This window comes from Anolis carolinensis, chromosome 2 (assembly GCF_035594765.1).
Source record: "Anolis carolinensis isolate JA03-04 chromosome 2, rAnoCar3.1.pri, whole genome shotgun sequence".
Classification (NCBI taxonomy): domain Eukaryota; kingdom Metazoa; phylum Chordata; class Lepidosauria; order Squamata; family Dactyloidae; genus Anolis; species Anolis carolinensis.
Genome location: NC_085842.1, coordinates 214,534,768 through 214,552,635, shown reverse-complemented (window position 1 = coordinate 214,552,635; position 17,868 = coordinate 214,534,768). Strand labels below are relative to the sequence as shown.

Genomic DNA, 17,868 nt, shown 5'->3' with positions numbered 1-17,868 from the left:
GTGTAGAGATGTATATAAATAATAATAATAATAATAAATTTATTCTTATATCCCGCCCCATCTCCCCGAAGGGACTCAGGGCGGCTCACAGCAATAATAAAAACCGTGACAAATTACACATTGTAAAATCAAACAAGAAAAGCAGTCATACAATCAATACATACATCACATGTTAAAAACAAGGAGCTAAACAATTCTAGGCTGAAATAGAGGGCTACATGGAGAAGGTAGCTTCGTGGCAGAAGTCCTCAGCAAGGTATCAATAATCATGGGAGAACACTCTCTAATTAAATGGGCAGACAAATCAACCCCAAAAATTAATCGTTGAAGGCCCTCCGGAAAAGCCAGGTTTTAAGGCTTTTCTGGAAGGCAAGGAGGGTGGGGGCCTGTCTAATCTCCCTAGGGAGTGAGTTCCAGAGGTGGGGTGCCACAGCAGAGATGTAGTGCTTGGTGTTTTCCCCTCTCTTGAAACCTTAGAAGAGATGGGAGTTAGAGTAGCTCAGTCCCAGGTTTTGATTATTAAGAAATGTGGTTATTCTTTATTATTGTAAATAAATCTTTGTGATTTTTAAGATTGGACTCTGCATCTTTGCTTGCCTGACCTCTGAATTCTTTACAGCCACATCACATGGCACCTCACGCTCTGCTGGCTGATCAACTTTTAGTCTCCTGTTTACATTTTCGGATGCTCTGCTAATTTTAGGGTAGTTTTTTGGATGAATGCAATGTGCTCTACCTTTGAAGAGTGTTTGGAAACTTTGGCTGTCACCAGATTGTTAACTGGGACTGGCTACAGCACCCCAGTTGCAACAGCTCATATTGTTTCTTAAAATAGATGCACACCAAATGTAAGTGTTGGGAAGAGTGAAGGTGAGTTGTTCATGGTATAGCTATTAACTTGTGGAAGACTAAACATAACCAAAACACTACGGAACATAGAAACTGTTAATTTTCTGGAGTTTGCTTTGCAGGACAAAACATAATTTTGTTTCCCAAGCATCAAAACACCCAACATAGGGTTTTCAGTGTATCATTTGTCTTCCTCTTGAACATAACCATTTAAGGAGAAGAAAGTTGCTTGTTTCTATTGCCATTTGTACATATAAAGCAACTGAAAAGATTTTTCCTGAGACATGAGATTTGGCACTGATGCAAAGTTTTCCAGAAGACTCTCTGTTCTCATTTAAATTTCTGAACCAGGACTTATTCATTATTTTCTTATAGAAGGGATGGTGCCCCATCTCCTTTTGCAAACCTTTGCGGTCAGTTCCTATTGTGGTGCTAAAAACCACAAATTTAGGGGAAACCAAGGGCCCTTCCACACAACTGAATAAAATCCCACATTATCTGCTTTGAATGGGAGTATATGTCAGTGTGGACTCAGATAAACCAGTTCAAAGCAGATATTGTGGGATTTTCTCTGGGTTATATGGCTGTGTGAAAGGGCCCCAAGCAAGCCTTATGCTGCACAGCACGACAGTCCCAGTATTTGGAAACATTTGTTGATGTTGCCATATATAAACACTTCATTTTAAGTATTACATATAGCAAAGAAATCATTCTGTATGGTCTGGTTATCCTATTCTTGAATTGCCGCAACATTTTGGAAAATTTGTCACAAGAAAAAATATACAGTAGTTCCATCGCACAATTTCATTTTTGGTACTTTGTTACGGATTGATGATGATAAATGGAAGCTCTTACGTGTGCCCGCGATCCTGAGTTACCCATAGAACAATAACATGCTCTTCAGGTTTGCAGAACAAAAAATACAGGAACTTTACTGATTCTAAGAGATCAAAGCAGTAGTATTTACAATGGTCCCTCTGATCACTTACAGAAGTCCACAGTCATAAACAGTTATTTCTCAGTTCACAAATCTGCTTCATTCTTCAAATTTCGTGGTATCAATTACAAATAAATTTTAAGGAAGATGCCAAAAAGGGCTTCAATCAAGACCAGGGAACATGGGAAACTATAATGAAAAAAGATAAAAAGTTAATGAGAATATTATATCAACAACTGCTAAAATGGGCAACAGAAGAAGAATACATAAAAGAATGTATGATAAAATGGGCGAAAGACATAGGTCATAGTTTGAATCTGGAAAATTGGGGAAAAATTTGGAAAGAAAAATTAAAATATACAGCCGCAACTGATATCAGAGAGAACTGGTATAAGATGCAATATAGGTGGTACTACACACCAGAAAAACTATCAAAATTTAATAAAAAGAAATCTAATATGTGCTGGAAATGCGGGGAAAAAATTGGGACATTTTTTCATCAATGGTGGTCCTGTGAGAAAATTAAAGAATTTTGGAAGACTGTTCACGAAATGACACAAGAAATTGTAGGAATTAAATTTAAATCAGAACCGGAAATGTATTTATTAAGTTTCAGAAACGCAAAATTTAAGAAAAACGAAGATAAAATATTTTTCTATTTAAGCACAGTGGCAAGATTAACAATTGCAAAGATCTGGAAAGGAAAAAGACTCCCAACCCCCGAAGAATGGATAATAAGAATACTAGACATAGTCCAAATGGATAAGTTAACACAAAAAATAAGAGAAGGGAAAAACAAAACAGACTGGACAAACTTTATAAAATTCCTAACAAAAAGGATGGATTTTATGATAGACCTGTCTAATATATAAAGTAGATCAAACGGAATACATAAAGACACAATTAATGAAAGAGACAATTCCGAAGCCAAGATGGGAAGTACACCCCGTTTTTTTTCTTTTTTCTCTTCTTTTTTCCCCCCTTTATTTTTTTGTTTTTTTTACCTCTATTTCTATATATTTTTTTCCTCTTGATACTTTCCCACTTTTCTATTGATATATTGTTCCACCACTTTCAATGTATTATGTTTCACTATACAAATAAAAAATTATTCACAAATCTGCTTCATTCTTCTCCCTCTTTTCTCAGCAGCAAACAGGGCTCAAAATAGCAAGGCCTCTCTGAGTACACACTGCTCTCTAGCAGTACTCAGCCAGCACTGAAAAAACTTGTCCAAACTGGATCTACAGCAGCAGAACAGAAACAGTATCAAATCAATCCCCAGGTCTTTGCAAACTCAGCCAATCGGCTTCATGCACTTTATTTTCCAGTTAACACACACGGCACAGTGCCTTTGCAAACCATGACAAACATCAACTCTATCCTAGGCTTTTCTTTAAAAGATTTATGCAGAGAGGGGAGGGGGTTGCTGTGGCTTTTCTGTGAGGCTAAGAGAGTGTAACTTTCCCAAGGTCACCTTGTAGGCTTCCATGGCCAAGCTGGGATCTGCATCTTGCTATTCTGGAGTCTAGTCCAACACTCAAACCAGTATCCTATGCTAGATAGGAACTGTGGAAGCTGTAAGTCCAAAACACCTGGAAGCCCAAAGGTTGGGAACCACTGCTATAGTTCAACATATTAGCCCTGCAGTCCCTTTAATTGTATCTCAAATCATTCTCACTGCTTGGTGAGCAAGAACAGCTGTGCTCTAGCCCCCTTCCAAATAGCAAAACAGACTGGTAGTGCTTTATTAAAAGTTCCACCAGGTGGTAGCATTGCCCAATGTAATAGTCTTCCTTGTCTATTTGAATGACTATAGTTTCTCAGTGTCCTGCTTCTGTGTACAGTACAAGGTTGAAGATCACTGTACCTGCTGTAATGGGCTAAGTAAAGTAGAAGGCTGATCCCTGACCCGGTCCCTCCTGGGTTTGTATATAGCTATTGAATTAATAGAATCATAGAAACACAGAGTTGAAAGAGACCCCGTGGACCATCCAGTCCAGGAAAATTGCATTCAAAGCACCCCCAACAGATGGCCATCCAGCTTCTGTTTAAAAGCCTTCAAAAAAGAAGCCTCTGCCACACTTTGCAGCAAAGAGTTCCACTGCTGAACAGCTCCCACAGTTAGGAAGTTCATCCTTATATTCAGGTGGAATCTCCTTTCCTGTAGTTTGAAGCTGTTGTTTCACGTCCTAGTCTCCAGGACAGCAGAAAACAAGCTTGCTCCCTCCTCCTTATGACTTCCCCTCACATATTTATACATGGCCTCATAATGTCTCCTCTCAGCCTTCTCTACTGCGGGCGAAACATGCCCAGCTCTTTAATCTGCTCCTCATAGGGCTTGTTTTCCAGACTCTTGATCATTTTAGTTGCCCTCCTCCGGATACATTCCAGCTTGTCAACATCTCCCTTCAATTGCAGTGCCCAGAACTAGACACAATATTCCAAGTGTGGTCTGATCAAGGCAAAATAGCATGACTTCCCTGGATCTAGACACTATACCCTTATTTATGCAGGCCAAAATCCCACTGGCTTTTTTAGTTGCCGCATCACATTGTTGTCTCAAGTTTAATTTGTTGTTCACGAGGATTCCAAGATCTTTTCCACATTCTAATTCCTTGGAAAAGACTTTATAGTTAGCCCTCCATATTTATGGATTTGACTTCTGTGGACTTAAAATGTTCTCTCTAGAGATTTCTAGGTCCTCCAGGGTGACTCCGAGGTCAACCTCTGCTGGGAATCAATCACAGAGTGATCCTGGAGGACTGAGAGATTCTTAGAATCTCTGCCTTTTTGGCAGGGTGTTGGACTGGATGGTCCATGAGGTCTCTTCCAATTCTATGATTCTATTATTAGAAAGGCATTCGTTCGAGATAAAAATGAACAAAAATATTTTCTATTTTTTGAGGTCCTATGCCCCTAATCACAGTGAATGCCTCAGTCATCTAGAGATATAATTCCATTGGTAAAACAAACTTGCCCAAGTACTTTTATAGTGGTAGTTCCATTTTGAAGGTATGGTGCAGGGATAGTATCTTGTTTGTGTTTGTGCACATCAGGGCCCTAGCAACTTTCTCCTGAATTACTTAGGAAAAGGTTGGTGGTGGTAGTGTGGATGATCTCTAGAGGTCCAATTCTTTTGCTCAGAAGCCAAAGAAATCCTTCACATTGTGGCAGTTAGTGTCAAGTAGAATGCTATGTATGGTTTCTCTCGTCTGTCTGCTACTTGGGAGTAAAAATCAGTGGGTGGTGGCAGATGATCTCTAGGGATCCCATTCTCCTGCACTAAAATAGGACATATTCCTGAGTCTCCCCAGGGAGAGAGGACGGTCTATAAATAAAGTTATCGTCGTCATCATCATCATCATCATCATCATCATCATCATATTGTATGACACAGCAAACAAGATGGATATGCTGGATTTCATATCACAAAATCACAAGTCGAACACTTCCCAAGTGTCTAGGACTGTGTGATGTATTTTCAGATGATGCGTGCAGATCCCAGTAGGGTGGCCTTTTGCAGTTGATAGATCGTAATTTTGTCAATGTCTATTGTTTTCAAATGCTGGCTGAGATCTTTTGGCACGGCACCCAATGTGCCGATCACCACCGGGACCACCTGCACTGGTTTCTGCCAGAGTCTTTGAAGTTCAATCTTGAGGTCCTGAGTTTTTCCTGTTGTTTTTCGTCAATGCAGCTGTCACCTGGGATGGCGACATCAATGATCCAAACCTTTTTCTTTTCCACAACTGTGATTTCTGATGTGTTGTGTTCCAGAACTTTGTCAGTCTGGATTCGGAAGTCCCACAGTATCTTTGCGTGCTCATTTTCCAATACTTTTGCAGGTTTGTGATCCCACCAGTTCTTTGCTGCTGGCAGGTGGTACTTGAGGCATAAGTTCCAATAGTTCCAAACAGAGGCCACATAGTTGCGCCTCTGTTTGTAGTCTGTCTGTGCGATTTTCTTACAGCAGCTGAGGATACAATCAATGGTTTCGTCGGTTTCCTTGCAGTCTGCATTTTGGGTCATCAGCTGATTTTTTGATCTTGGCCTTAATTGCATTTGTTCTGATAGCTTGCTCCTGGGCTGAAAGCATCAGGCCTTCTGTCTCCTTCTTCAGTGTCCCATTTGTGAGCCATAGCCAGGTCTTCTCCTTATCAACTTTTCCTTCAATTTTGTCAATTGTCATGGAACTTTCCATGCAATGTTTTGTTGTGCCAGCTGTCAGCTCTAGTTTGTAGTGCGGTTTTCTTGTACTGGTTTTTTGTCTGCTGTGCTTTGAGGAGTTTCTGATTTTTGACTTCAATCAAAGCAGATTCTTCACTTTGCTTTACATATTCTGCCAGGGCATGAATAATAATAATAATAATAATAATAATAATAATAATAATAATAATAATAATAATAATAATAATCCCTAACAGTCTCCCAGTCATTGTCCAATGCTGGAACTACTGCACTATGCTGGCTCTGTTCTAAAGCTCTATCCCCGTGGCCATGTCCTATGGAATCTGTACAAAAACGTGCAAGGTAGTTTCCATATCTAGCCCAGTTTCAGGCAAGCAAGCACTAGAAGCATGGAAAACAATCCAGCAATCCAGTTTCTCTTTTTAACTTCAGGGCAAAGGTCTTCCTTCACTGAAGATGTTGTGCAACTCCTTGAACTTTGCCCACTTATTCTGAGTGAGCACAATTTTTATCTTTGTGTGTCTCAACCAAATATCCATCCAAACATGACTCTGTTGATCTCCTTCTGTTTTTTTTTTCGTGTCAGGAGTGACTAGAAAAACTGTCGCTTCTGGTATGAGAGAATTGGCCGTCTGCAAGGACGTTGCCCAGGGGATGCCCAGATGTTTTGATGTTTTACCATCTTTGTGGGAGGCTTCTTTCATGTCCCCGCATGAGGAGCTGGAGCTGACAGAGGGAGCTCATCCACGCTCTCCCTGATTCGAACCGCCAACCTTTCAGTCAGCAGTCCTGCCAGCACAAGGCTTTAACCCATTGCGCCACGGGGGATCCTTATCTCTTCCTGCTTAAATGATGATGCTAGTCATTTTTGCTCAGGCATAGCCTGGTTGCCAAGTTCCCAGCTGTCACCGGACTTGGTAAACTGTAACTACATTGATTTCCAAACAATGCTTTATTAAATATTGATGCATATCAACCCTCGTCATACAATGCTGTGGATCAGAACTGGGAGTCTTTTACCCTGTTGGGTATCTCCTGGCTTGCTAGCTCAGCTGGGGTAAAACAAGCAGGCTCTCTGGGATATGGTATCTTACCTGTTTTCCTCCACATGTCCATTGATGGGCCGTAGTTAGGTAAAATTGCTTCAGTTCTTCTATGCATCTTAACGTGAAGAGCAGGTGGTTTCCAAGTTCTCAATAAAATTCTCATCTGACCTTTTTGGATTTTTTTGTGTGTCAGGAGAGACTTGAGAAACTGCAAGTTACTTCTGGTGTGAGAGAATTGGTCATCTGCAAGGACGTTGCCCAGGGGATGCCCAGATTTTTGATATTTTTACCATCCTTATGGGAGGCGTCTCTCATGTCCCCACATGGAGCTGGAGCTGATAGAGGGAGCTCATCCGCACTCTCAGCAGGTTGGATTCGAACCAGCAGCCTTCAGGTCAGCAACCTAACCTTCAAGTCATCAGTCCTGCTGGCATAACGGTTTAACCCACTGCACCACTGGGGGCTCCTTTTGGACTGTAGCTCCCAGAGCCCCAATGCTCCCAAGCTGTTTTTATTGTGCATTTATGCCATTGCCCTCAACACAAAGACAGTTTGCATACATGGCAGCACCACTATTTTCCTATATACAGTAGAGTCTCGCTTATCCACCATAAACGGGCTGGCAGAATGTTGGATAAGCGAATATGTTGGATAATAAGGAGGGATTAAGGAAAAGCCTATTAAACATCAAATTAGGTTATGATTTTACAAATTAAGCACGAAAACATCATGTTATACAACAAATTTGACAGAAAAAGTAGTTTAACATGCAGTAATGCTATGTGGTAATTACTGTATTTACGAATTCAGCACCAAAATATCACGATGCATTGAAAACACTGACTACAAAAATGCATTGGATAATCCAGAACGTTGGATAAGTGAAAGTTGGATAAGTGAGTTCTTTCAAGGTGGAGAAAAAAGTTCAGCCAGATAAAATCTTAAGACTCTTGGTACCCTACTGCAAAATTTAAGAAGATATAGGTAAAAGGTAAAGGTTTTCCCCTGACGTTAAGTCCAGTCATGTCTGACTCTGGGGGTTGGTGCTCATCACCATTTCTAAGCCGAAGAGCCGGTGTTTTCCGTAGACACCTCCAAGGTCATGTGGCCGGCATGACTGCATGGAGTGCCGTTACCTTCCCGCTGGTGCGGTACCTATTGATCTACTCACATTGGCATGTTTTCGAACTGCTAGGCTGGCAGAAGCTGGAGCTAACAGCGGGCGCTGACTCCGCTCCTGGGATTTGAACCTGGGACCTTTCGGTCTGCAAGATCAGCAGCTCAGTGCTTTAACACACTTCGCCACCAGGGCTCCTTGTAAGAAGATATAGATATACATATATAGCATAATCCCTCCTTATCCACAGATTCAATATTCACAGATTCCTTTGCCCTTGCTCCAAATAATATCCTCCCTGAAGTGTTTGTGGGCCTCTCTTAAGTCTCCCAGGGTGATTCTATGGTATGTGTTTGGTCCAAGTATAGTCAAAGTAAAATGACTGCTATCCAGTTTCAGGTATCCATGGGATATGTGTGTGTATAGTCAAAATAAAGGGTTTGCTATTCACGGTTTCAGGTATCCATGGGATGTGTGTGGTGGAACGTACTGTCCGTAGATACAGGGGTTGTACTTTAATATTTTCTGAGCAACTGCTGCAACATCACAGGATCCCATCTTTCCCTTGCATCACACTGTCACAGACCACGTTGAGCTTTCATGAAATGTTATCAATCTTGTTCTGGTACTTTTAATGCAGAGGTTGCAAAACTGTGGCCCAGAATTTGCAGAGATCCTAAACCAGGCATGAGCAAACTTGGGCCCTCCAGTTGTTTTGGATTTCAATCCCACAATTCCTAACAGCCTACCGACTATTACGTATTCTGGGAGTTCAAGTCCAAAATACCCGGAGGGCCCAAGTTTGCCCAGGCCTGCCCTAAACTCTACTTTTGTCCTCCCAGAGCTCCCTACTCTTGCCCCAGAAGTAATCTATGTTCTTAAAACTTGGGATTTTTTTTGGCAAGCCTGTATCAAAATTAGTGAAAATGCCCTCTCGTAATTCTGACCCCCCCCCCCCCCCCCCGAATACATTTTATTGGCTGAATATTGGCTAATATGAGAGCAGGAAGTGATGTTGGGTTAAATCTGGTTGTAATATTCAGGCGCAGATAAGATATAGATGCTCACTCTAATCTGACATGTGGATTTAAATCAGCAAAGTTACAAAGATTACATTGATGACACAGCAATAGAGTCAGCAGTAGTATCCCTTGTAGCAAATTGAGCCAGTTTAGTGTTGCCTAGCCTGCAAAATTTCAGTTCAGTAGCTTTAGCATGGCAGGTTAAACCATCAGCTGCAGTAAATCTTGTCAATCAAGAGGTTGACGGGTTTTCATTGCTGGAATCACTGGGTTGCTGTGAGTTTTCCAGGCTGTATGGGCATGTTCCAGAAGTATCCTCTCCTGACGTTTCGCCCACATCTATGGCAGGCATCCTCAGAGGTTGTGAGGAATACCTGCCATAGATGTGGGTGAAATGTCAGAAGAGAATACTTCTGGAACATGGCCATACAGCCCGGAAAACATACAACAACCCTGTGATCCCAGCCATGAAAGCCTTCAACACAAGAGTTGACAGTTCGAAGTCCAAGTCAGGGTGAGAAAAAGTAGTTCAATACGCCGTAATGTTATGTTGTAATTACTGTATTTACAAATTTAGCACCAAAATATCACCATATATTGAAAACATTGACTACAAAATGCATTGGATAATCCAGAACCTTGGATAAGTGAGTCTTTGATAAGTGAGACTCTACTGTATGTACATTTATCTGTCTTGTTCTGTGTATAAACAGCATTGAATATATGCCACATATGTATGTTCTGTGATCCACCCTGAGTCCCCTTCGGGGTTAGAAGGACGGAATATAAATGCTGTAAATAAATTGAAGTAATCAAACAGTTTATGACGCGGTGAACTTCTGGGAGCAGGCTGCACACTACTTAGGAAAGAAGGGAGATAAGAGTGTTAATTCTAACCTTCCAACATAATTTATTATTGTCCAAAAATATTTTCCTGTCTAAACCTTGCCAGGCTGCTTATCCCTTCTGGGCCCTTCTGATGTGCAGTTCTTAAAAGTATGCAACCTCCCTTTGGCTGCCCTATGGGAAAGTGGGAAGATGTCCAAGCCAGCTACGCCGTGATGAACAAACCAGACGCTGCTTTTTCTTATGCATGGCACAAAGCCTGCAGCATGAAGGCTCCATTGTTCCTCTCCTTCCTCTGTAAATAATTTGACTGGTGGGGTTTTAGGGTTTCCTTGACTTCAAGTTTCTTGAAGGAAAGGATGTTTATCAGAGTCTGAGCCTTTACCCTAGAAAGTCAAGGCTTTCATTTCCATCTCCTGCAGCAGACAAATGCACATGTATACAAATAAACATGACAGGGAGGGAATTACAGAGGAAAATGCACCTCGTGAAATAGCACTTAGGAATTTCGTTTTTTATACAAGCGGTACAGTGTGGCCCCCAGGTTCGCTCAAGGGTACTTCCCCCTCAAGCCAATTCAGGTTCACCATGCGCTTCAAGCAGACATTCCCATTTTCTGTCTCCAAACAGCCAACTACAACTTCTGATGTTGTGAACCATTATAATTTATAGCACAAGGTTGACTTACTTTAAGCCAGACTTGCTTTTTCCAAAGCTAGAAATGACCATAAAACTACCTGGGGGGCATACAAATATTGTGTGAAGAATGTGGAAGATATCTGGGATTACATAAAAGGGGTACATAGAATCATAGTCTCAACTGAGACCATATGGGCCATCTAGTCCAACCCCTTGCCATGCAGGAAAAGCACCATTAAAGCAACATTGACAGATAGCTTCTCAGCCTCTGTTCAAGGTACTGAGGAGAGCTATTCCTGCATCTCAGGATTTCACCTTGCATTAGCCATTCCGAGAATGCATCACTTCATCTCTCCAGTTCAAATCCATGAGACAGGGTGAGCTCCCATCTGTCAGCTCTAGCTTGTGGAGACATGGGAGAAGCCTCCCAGTAGGATGGTAACACATCTGGGCATCCCCTGGGCAATGTCTCTGTAGATGGCCAATTTTCTCACACCAGAAGCAACTTGCAGCATGTTCTCTTCTGACACGATAAAAAATATCTTCCTACTGCTCCTTTTCATCCTTGTTGTCTCCATCAGTCTGACTTATGACATTTAGTATGTAAGGTGAGTTAGGCTAGTCTGCTCAATACCAATGTCTAAAACAGTGGTTCTCAACCTGTGGGTCCCCAGATGTTTTGGTCTTCAACTCCCAGAAATGCTAACAGCTGGTAAACTGGCTGGGATTTCTGAGAGTTCTAGGCAAAAACACCTGGGGACCCACAGATTGAGAACCACTGGTCTAAAGCATGAATGAAGCATCTCTGGCCTTTCAGATTTTGGCCTGCAGCATCCTTGCTAGTTGTTGCAGCAGCAAAGCTCAAAGCAATATTAGACACCATCAACAGAATTACAATGTCCAAGTTGAGGCAAGTTCCATTCTCCTTGGTCAGATCTCACTTGCAATACTACTATCTTCTGAACACCACAACATTCAAGATGGATATGGACAAGCTGGAACGTGCCCAGAGGAGTGACACAGAGGGCAAATTCAAGGGCAGGTCAAAACATTTTGCCTCTTCTGTCATAAAAACGTTATGAATTAACATATAATAGCAGAAGTTGCTATAGATCTTAGCCTCAATGCAAAACTACCATTCAACATAGTCACCATCAATTTGTATACAGGCATCAAAACCATTTTGGAAACATTCAGGGTTATGATTTTACCCATTAATTTAAAGCTGTTTTAAAGTCATTCAAGTCATTGAATCTAAAACCACATAGGTTGTCTTTCAGAGGTCCAAACAGGTCAGTCAGAAGGGGCGAAATCAGTGCTGTAGGGTGGGTAAGGCTCTACTGAATAAGCTCATTTGTGAAAAATGACGCATTTGGGCGTGTATTATCGTGGTGAAACTAGATGGAACAAACGTCTTTTAGCGGTCTCTTCTTTCTTACTGCCTCATAAGGTTTCTTAAGTGTGGTTATATAGGTGTCATTGTTGACTGTGGCACCATGTTGCAGAAAATCAAGAAGAATAACACCATGTGTGTCCCAAACCACTGCTTCATCACAATATTGCACGCCCAAACACAATTCATTTTCCACAACCCAGGCGATTGCAAAAATGGGCTGATCATTAGTGCCCCACCCATCCTACAGCCCTGGTGTGTTCCCTTCTGACTTTTACCTGTTTGGACCTCTGGAAGACAACCTACATGGTTTCAGATTCAATGACTTGAATGACGTTATAACAGCTTTAAAATCATGGGTCACGAAGCAAAAACCTGTATTTTTCCAAAATGCTTTTGATGCCTGGGTTAAACCATGCCGCAAATGTATACAAATTGATGGTGCCCATGTTGAATGGTAGTTTTGAGTAGAGCAGTGGTTCACAAGCTGTGGGTCCGAAAGTGTCTTGGCCTACAACTCCCAGAAATCCCATCCAGTTTACCAGCTGTTAGGATTTCTTGGAGTTGAAGGCCAAAACATCTGCGGACCCACAGGTTGAGAACCACTGGCATAGAGGATAGTTCAGGCTATGATCTGTAGCAACTTCTGCTGTTATATGTTCATTCATAACGTTTTTTATGACGCCGGAGGCAAAACATTTTAACCCACCCTCGTACTATTAAAACCAAATTCTATGAGGAACAATTGAGGGGTGCTATGTGGGTTGCCTGTATTTAGCCCAGGAAAGAGAAAATGGAGAGACAATATCAGAACCATCTTCAAACACCATGCAGAAGACCAATGAGATTCACAATGATTTAGACACAGGAAGGAACTATATCATTAAATAGTAATTATTATTGTCTATGCCATAGTACTTCTGATTCCTATGTATAGTTCTGATAGCTGGAGATTGATGAAGGCTGACAGGAAAAGAATCTAATTATTTAAACCGTGGAGGAGAGTTCTATGAATACCATTGACTGCCAAAATGAATAAACTGAGGTTGTGATACTTTGGACATATCATGAGATGAATTGACTCATCGGAAAATATTATAATGCTCAGTAAAGCCGAAGGCAGTAAGACAAAAGGAAGACCACATGACAGGCCGGGCTGCGGCGCAGCTGGTTAGTAGCCAGCTGCAATAAATCACTACTGATCGAGAGGTCATGAATTCAAAGTCAGCCCGGGTCGGAGTGAGCTCCTGACTATTAATAGTCTAGTTCGCTGTTGACCTATGCAGCTCAAAAGACAGTTGCATCTGTCAAGTAGGAAATTTAGGTACCGCTTTATGCGGGGAGGCTAATTTAACTAATTTACGACAACATAAAACCTTCCAGCAGCATGCAGAATAATGAGGAAGTATTTCATCAAGGACTCGGTGTCACAAATGGACGGTAAAGCGGCAGCTCCCCATGATCGAGCATACCCTCAAGAAGCCGGAAGCTGGAAATGTTAAATTGCCTCTGTGTCTGTCTATATATGTAGTATGTCTAATGGCATTGAATGTTTGCCATGTATATGTGCATTGTGATCCACCCTGAGTCCTCTTCAAGGTGAGAAGGGCAGAATATAAATACTTTAAATAAATAAATAAATAAATAAATAAATGACAGGTGGCTTAATTCCGTAGAGTTTGTCGAGATTCAGTCTTAGAGGTCTTTTCTGGAGTTGCCAAAAATCAAAGTCAATTTGAGGGCAAATAGCAACGTGCAGCTTTCGAGGAGCTACTCTTTTTGGGTACAATTTCCTTCCTACCCCATTTCCCCCTTCAAAGTGCCAGATGCATCTCTTAGAATTAGTCAGTTTGAGTACTATGCTAGCTTTTTTTAGCAGACTATAAGCTCATACAGAAAGAGGACAAAATGAACTTAAAATACTAGAAGCTGAGAGAAGCCCACTTGGCGGATTTCTCCCTCCCTCCCTGATATCTGGGAGGGGTGTCGGACCCACTGCAACACAGATGTTTTCTTGTGATCGACCAGGACAGCTATCCAAATGACAGGCCCAGGCAGATCTAGTGACCACAACAGAAGCTACCATAATTACAAGTTTAAGAAGGTGGCTTAAGAGGAAGGCTTTTTCTAATGGGGTGGGGGGATTCAGAGGAAAGGTTTGCTTTAATATGAGCTTGAGAAACACTTCTGAAACTAATTCCCAAGACTTCAAAGCCCCAAATCTTCTTGCCCTGCTTCACTTTCCAAGTTCTTATCCTTCCCTGAATCCATGCATTCTATGTAGGTAGTAATTGAAACAGGCACAGTAGAGTTGGAATAGGGCTGAAAAAGGAAGGACTCAAGCAAACAAAGCTTTGATAGTATCAGGGTTCCTATCTTCCTTTGCCAGGATGTGGTAGAGTTGGAGTACTGCTTCTTAGGAGACTGTATTGGGAGATAAATATACCGTATTTAAATATTTGACATTTTACAGAAAATAAGCTTCTGCTCCAACAGCGAACAAATGCAAAAGTAACACGAGAAAGCCTTAGCACAGTGTCTCTTAACTTGTGGGTCCCCAGATGTTTGGGCCTTCAACACGCCAAAACACCTGGGGACCCTCAGATTGAGAACCACTGCCTTGGCAGAATGAATTCTTCCATGTTCCAGAAGCATTCTCTCCTGACGTTTCACCCACATCTATGGCAGACATCCTCAGAGTTGTGAGGTCTGTTGGAAAGTCAGCGAGTAGGGTTTAAATATCTGTGGAAAGTCCAGGGTGGGAGAAAGAACTCTTGTCTGCCTGAGGCAAGTGTGAATTGTCCATCTTGATTAGTATTGAATAGCCTTGCAGCTTCAAAGCCCAGCTGCTTCCTGCCCCGGGGAATTCTTTGTTGGGAAGTGATAGCTGGCCCTGATTGTTTCCTGTCTGGAATGGGCACAAATATCTAGAAATGTCTGAAAAAAACTGGCTACCAGTATTTAAAAAACTCAAAAAACAGGACAGTAAATAAAGAACAACACTCTGAAAACAGGGGAATTCCAGACAGGAAACAATCAGGGCCAGCTGATTGAATAGCAAGGCTATTCAATACTAATCAAGGTGGCAAATTGCAACATTCACACTGGCCTCCAACAGACAAGAGTTCTTTCTCCCACCCTGGGCCTTCCACAGATATATAAACGCCACTTCCCTAGTTTCCAACAGACCTCACAACCTCTGAGGATGCCTGCTATAGATGTGGGTGAAACGTTAGGACAGAATGCTTCTGGAACATGGCCATACAGCCCGAAAAACTCATAGTAACCCAGTGATTCTGGCCATGAAAACCTTTGACAACACAAATTCTTCCATATTAGTATGTAAAGGTTTTTCCCTGTCATTGAGGCTAGTTGTGTCTGACTCTGGGGGCTGGTGTTCATCTCCATTTCTAAGCTGAAGAGCCGGCACTGTCCGTAGACACCTCCAAGATCATGTGGCCGGCATGACTGCATGGAGTGCCGTTACCTTCCTGCGGGAGCGGTACCCATTGATCTACTCACATTTGCATGTTTTCAAACTGCTAGGTTGACAGAAGCTGGGGCTAACAGCAGGAACCTAACCCACTTCCTGGATTTGAACTGCCCAGGTTCAGCACATTCAGTATCTCAGCGGTTTAACCTGCTGCGCCACCAAGGGCTCTATATTAGGAGAAGACAAAATGGATTGAAAGGCTTAGCCAGAAAAGAACACACATTTGGATGGAATGTTGCAGGTACATTATTTATCATTTCACAACACTCACAATAATTTCACAACATTCATGAAACATCTACCAGGTTTTTTTTTTTTTATCTTTTTGTGTTTTGTCTATGAAACATGGTATCCCTTACACAAATACAACTGCCCAAAGGGGATTTAAGATGTGTACCATTGTTATCACAGTTTCTCCAAGAAAGCTCTTCTTGATGCCATTTCCCTCAGAACTGGCCCCACACTTGAAAGACATTGTGGAAATCAAAGTAGCTGAAGAAGTTTCAGGGACTTCGAAAGAGACAACGGGTCTGCAGAGGCTAAATACTGACAGCAGAGCCAATCCTCCAGCTCAATTCTACGCTCGGTGTCCACAGCCCTCTCTGCAAATTTCATCATTAGCAGTGCCCGTTTCATGTCAATCCAGTTGTAAAGAGCACCACGGAGGGCCTCCTCGTGGTTCAGAAGCTGGTCGGTCAAGTCCTTTCGGGGACCCCAGAGCAGACACTGCAGTATCCGCTTGGCCTCCCCAATGCGGATGCGTTTGATCGGATCGGCTTCCAGCAGTAAGTGAGCAAGTTGCTGGAGCCCCCGGGAATAGATGGAAAAGTTGGGGAGTGGAGGGAGGTCATCTGGGCTGTATTCCTGTCCCCGGAGGTGGGCCTTCACTTCGAATGGGTTTGGCTGGTGGAGCAATTCATAGATGAGGATGCCGGTTTGGAATTCATCAAATTTTTTATACTGCGAGGCAGAAACTATCTCAGGAGCTAGCCGGGCCTGGTTCTTTTTTCCTTTCGATTCAGTTGCAGCCGGCTTCTGTTTGGCTTTCAAAAAGTTGCTGATGATGAGCCTTGGCAAGTGCTTGTCCTCTTTGGTTTTGTTGCAGCCGCCGGGGCGAGTCCCGCAATGCACCAGCAGCAGGTTCTCCAGGCAGAGATCTCGGTGGATGACGCTGTACTCTTTGAGGTGCTCCAGCCCATTGCAAAGCTGCAGGAGCAGGAAACACACCCGCCTCTCGTACAGCTCCGGCTTCGCTTGATGGAAGGCCCTGCTTTCCCTCACAAAGTCGGCGGCAGTTTGTTGGGGCACTTCTCGCGTGATGACGACCACGCAGTCCTGTTCAGAGGCCACGTGGGAGGATCCCTGGCTCTCCACGGGAGCACTTTTCAGCATGCTGGAGGGCACCGAGGCGACAAAATGGCCACAGTCCTGCTGGATGTTGAAGTGAACAGGAACAGAGGGGCTGCAGCAAGAAGTGGCAGCTTTCGTATCTTGAGATTTGCATATCTGTGAACAGAAAGGAGAAATGTGGCAGAATAAAAGGTTGAGAAGGTAGCTTCAAGGGAAGGGGCTAGGGAGTGAATGTAAGGGAGCAAAAGTCTCATTCTAGAAAAACATTGACCCACAAAGGCTTAATTTCAAGCAAAGAGGCATAACCAAGAAAGCAGCTTTGCTTTGTATTGTCAAAGGTTTTCATGGCCGGAATCACTAGGTTGTTCGGAGTCTTTTGGGTTCTATGGCCATGTTCCAGAAGCTTTCTCTCCTGACGTTTCACCTACATCTGTGGCAGGCATTCTCAGAGGTTGTGAGGTGAGGATGCCTGCCACAGATGTGGACAAAACGTCAGGAGAGAAAGCTTCTGGAACATACAGTCCGAAAGACTCACAGCAACCCAGTTTTGCTTTTTTTTTCTGTGTCAGGAGAGATGTGAAAAACTGCAAGTACAGTAGAGTCTCACTTATCCAAAACTCGCTTATCCAACGTTCTGGATTATCCAACACATTTTTGAAGTCAATGTTTTCAATACATTGTGATATTTTGGTGCTAAATTCGTAAATACAGTAATTACTACATAGCATTACTGTGTATTGAACTACTTTTTCTGTCAAATTTGTTGTATAACATGATGTTTTGATGTTTGATTTGTAAAATCATAACCTAATTTGATGTTTAATAGGCTTTTCCTTAAACCCTCCTTATTATCCAACATATTCACTTATCCAACGTTCTGCCGGCCCGTTTATGTTGGATAAGTGAGACTCTACTGTAGTTTCTGGTGTGGTTAAACCTTTGTGCTGGCAGGAATGCTGACTGACAGGTCGACTGTTCGAATCTG

At 42.4% G+C, this 17,868-nt stretch overlaps 1 protein-coding gene across 1 annotated transcript in view; it reads right to left on the bottom strand.

Annotated features, from left to right (window-relative positions):
• Positions 1-15,761: 15,761 nt before the first annotated feature.
• The window catches only part of prag1 (PEAK1 related, kinase-activating pseudokinase 1), a 75,600-nt gene continuing 73,493 nt past the window's right edge, over positions 15,762-17,868 (bottom strand). The window contains exon 6 of the mRNA XM_008116634.3: positions 15,762-17,039. Within this exon, the coding sequence (XP_008114841.2) occupies positions 16,017-17,039 (1,023 nt within the window). The 3' untranslated portion in view covers positions 15,762-16,016. The remainder of the gene's footprint in view (positions 17,040-17,868) is intronic.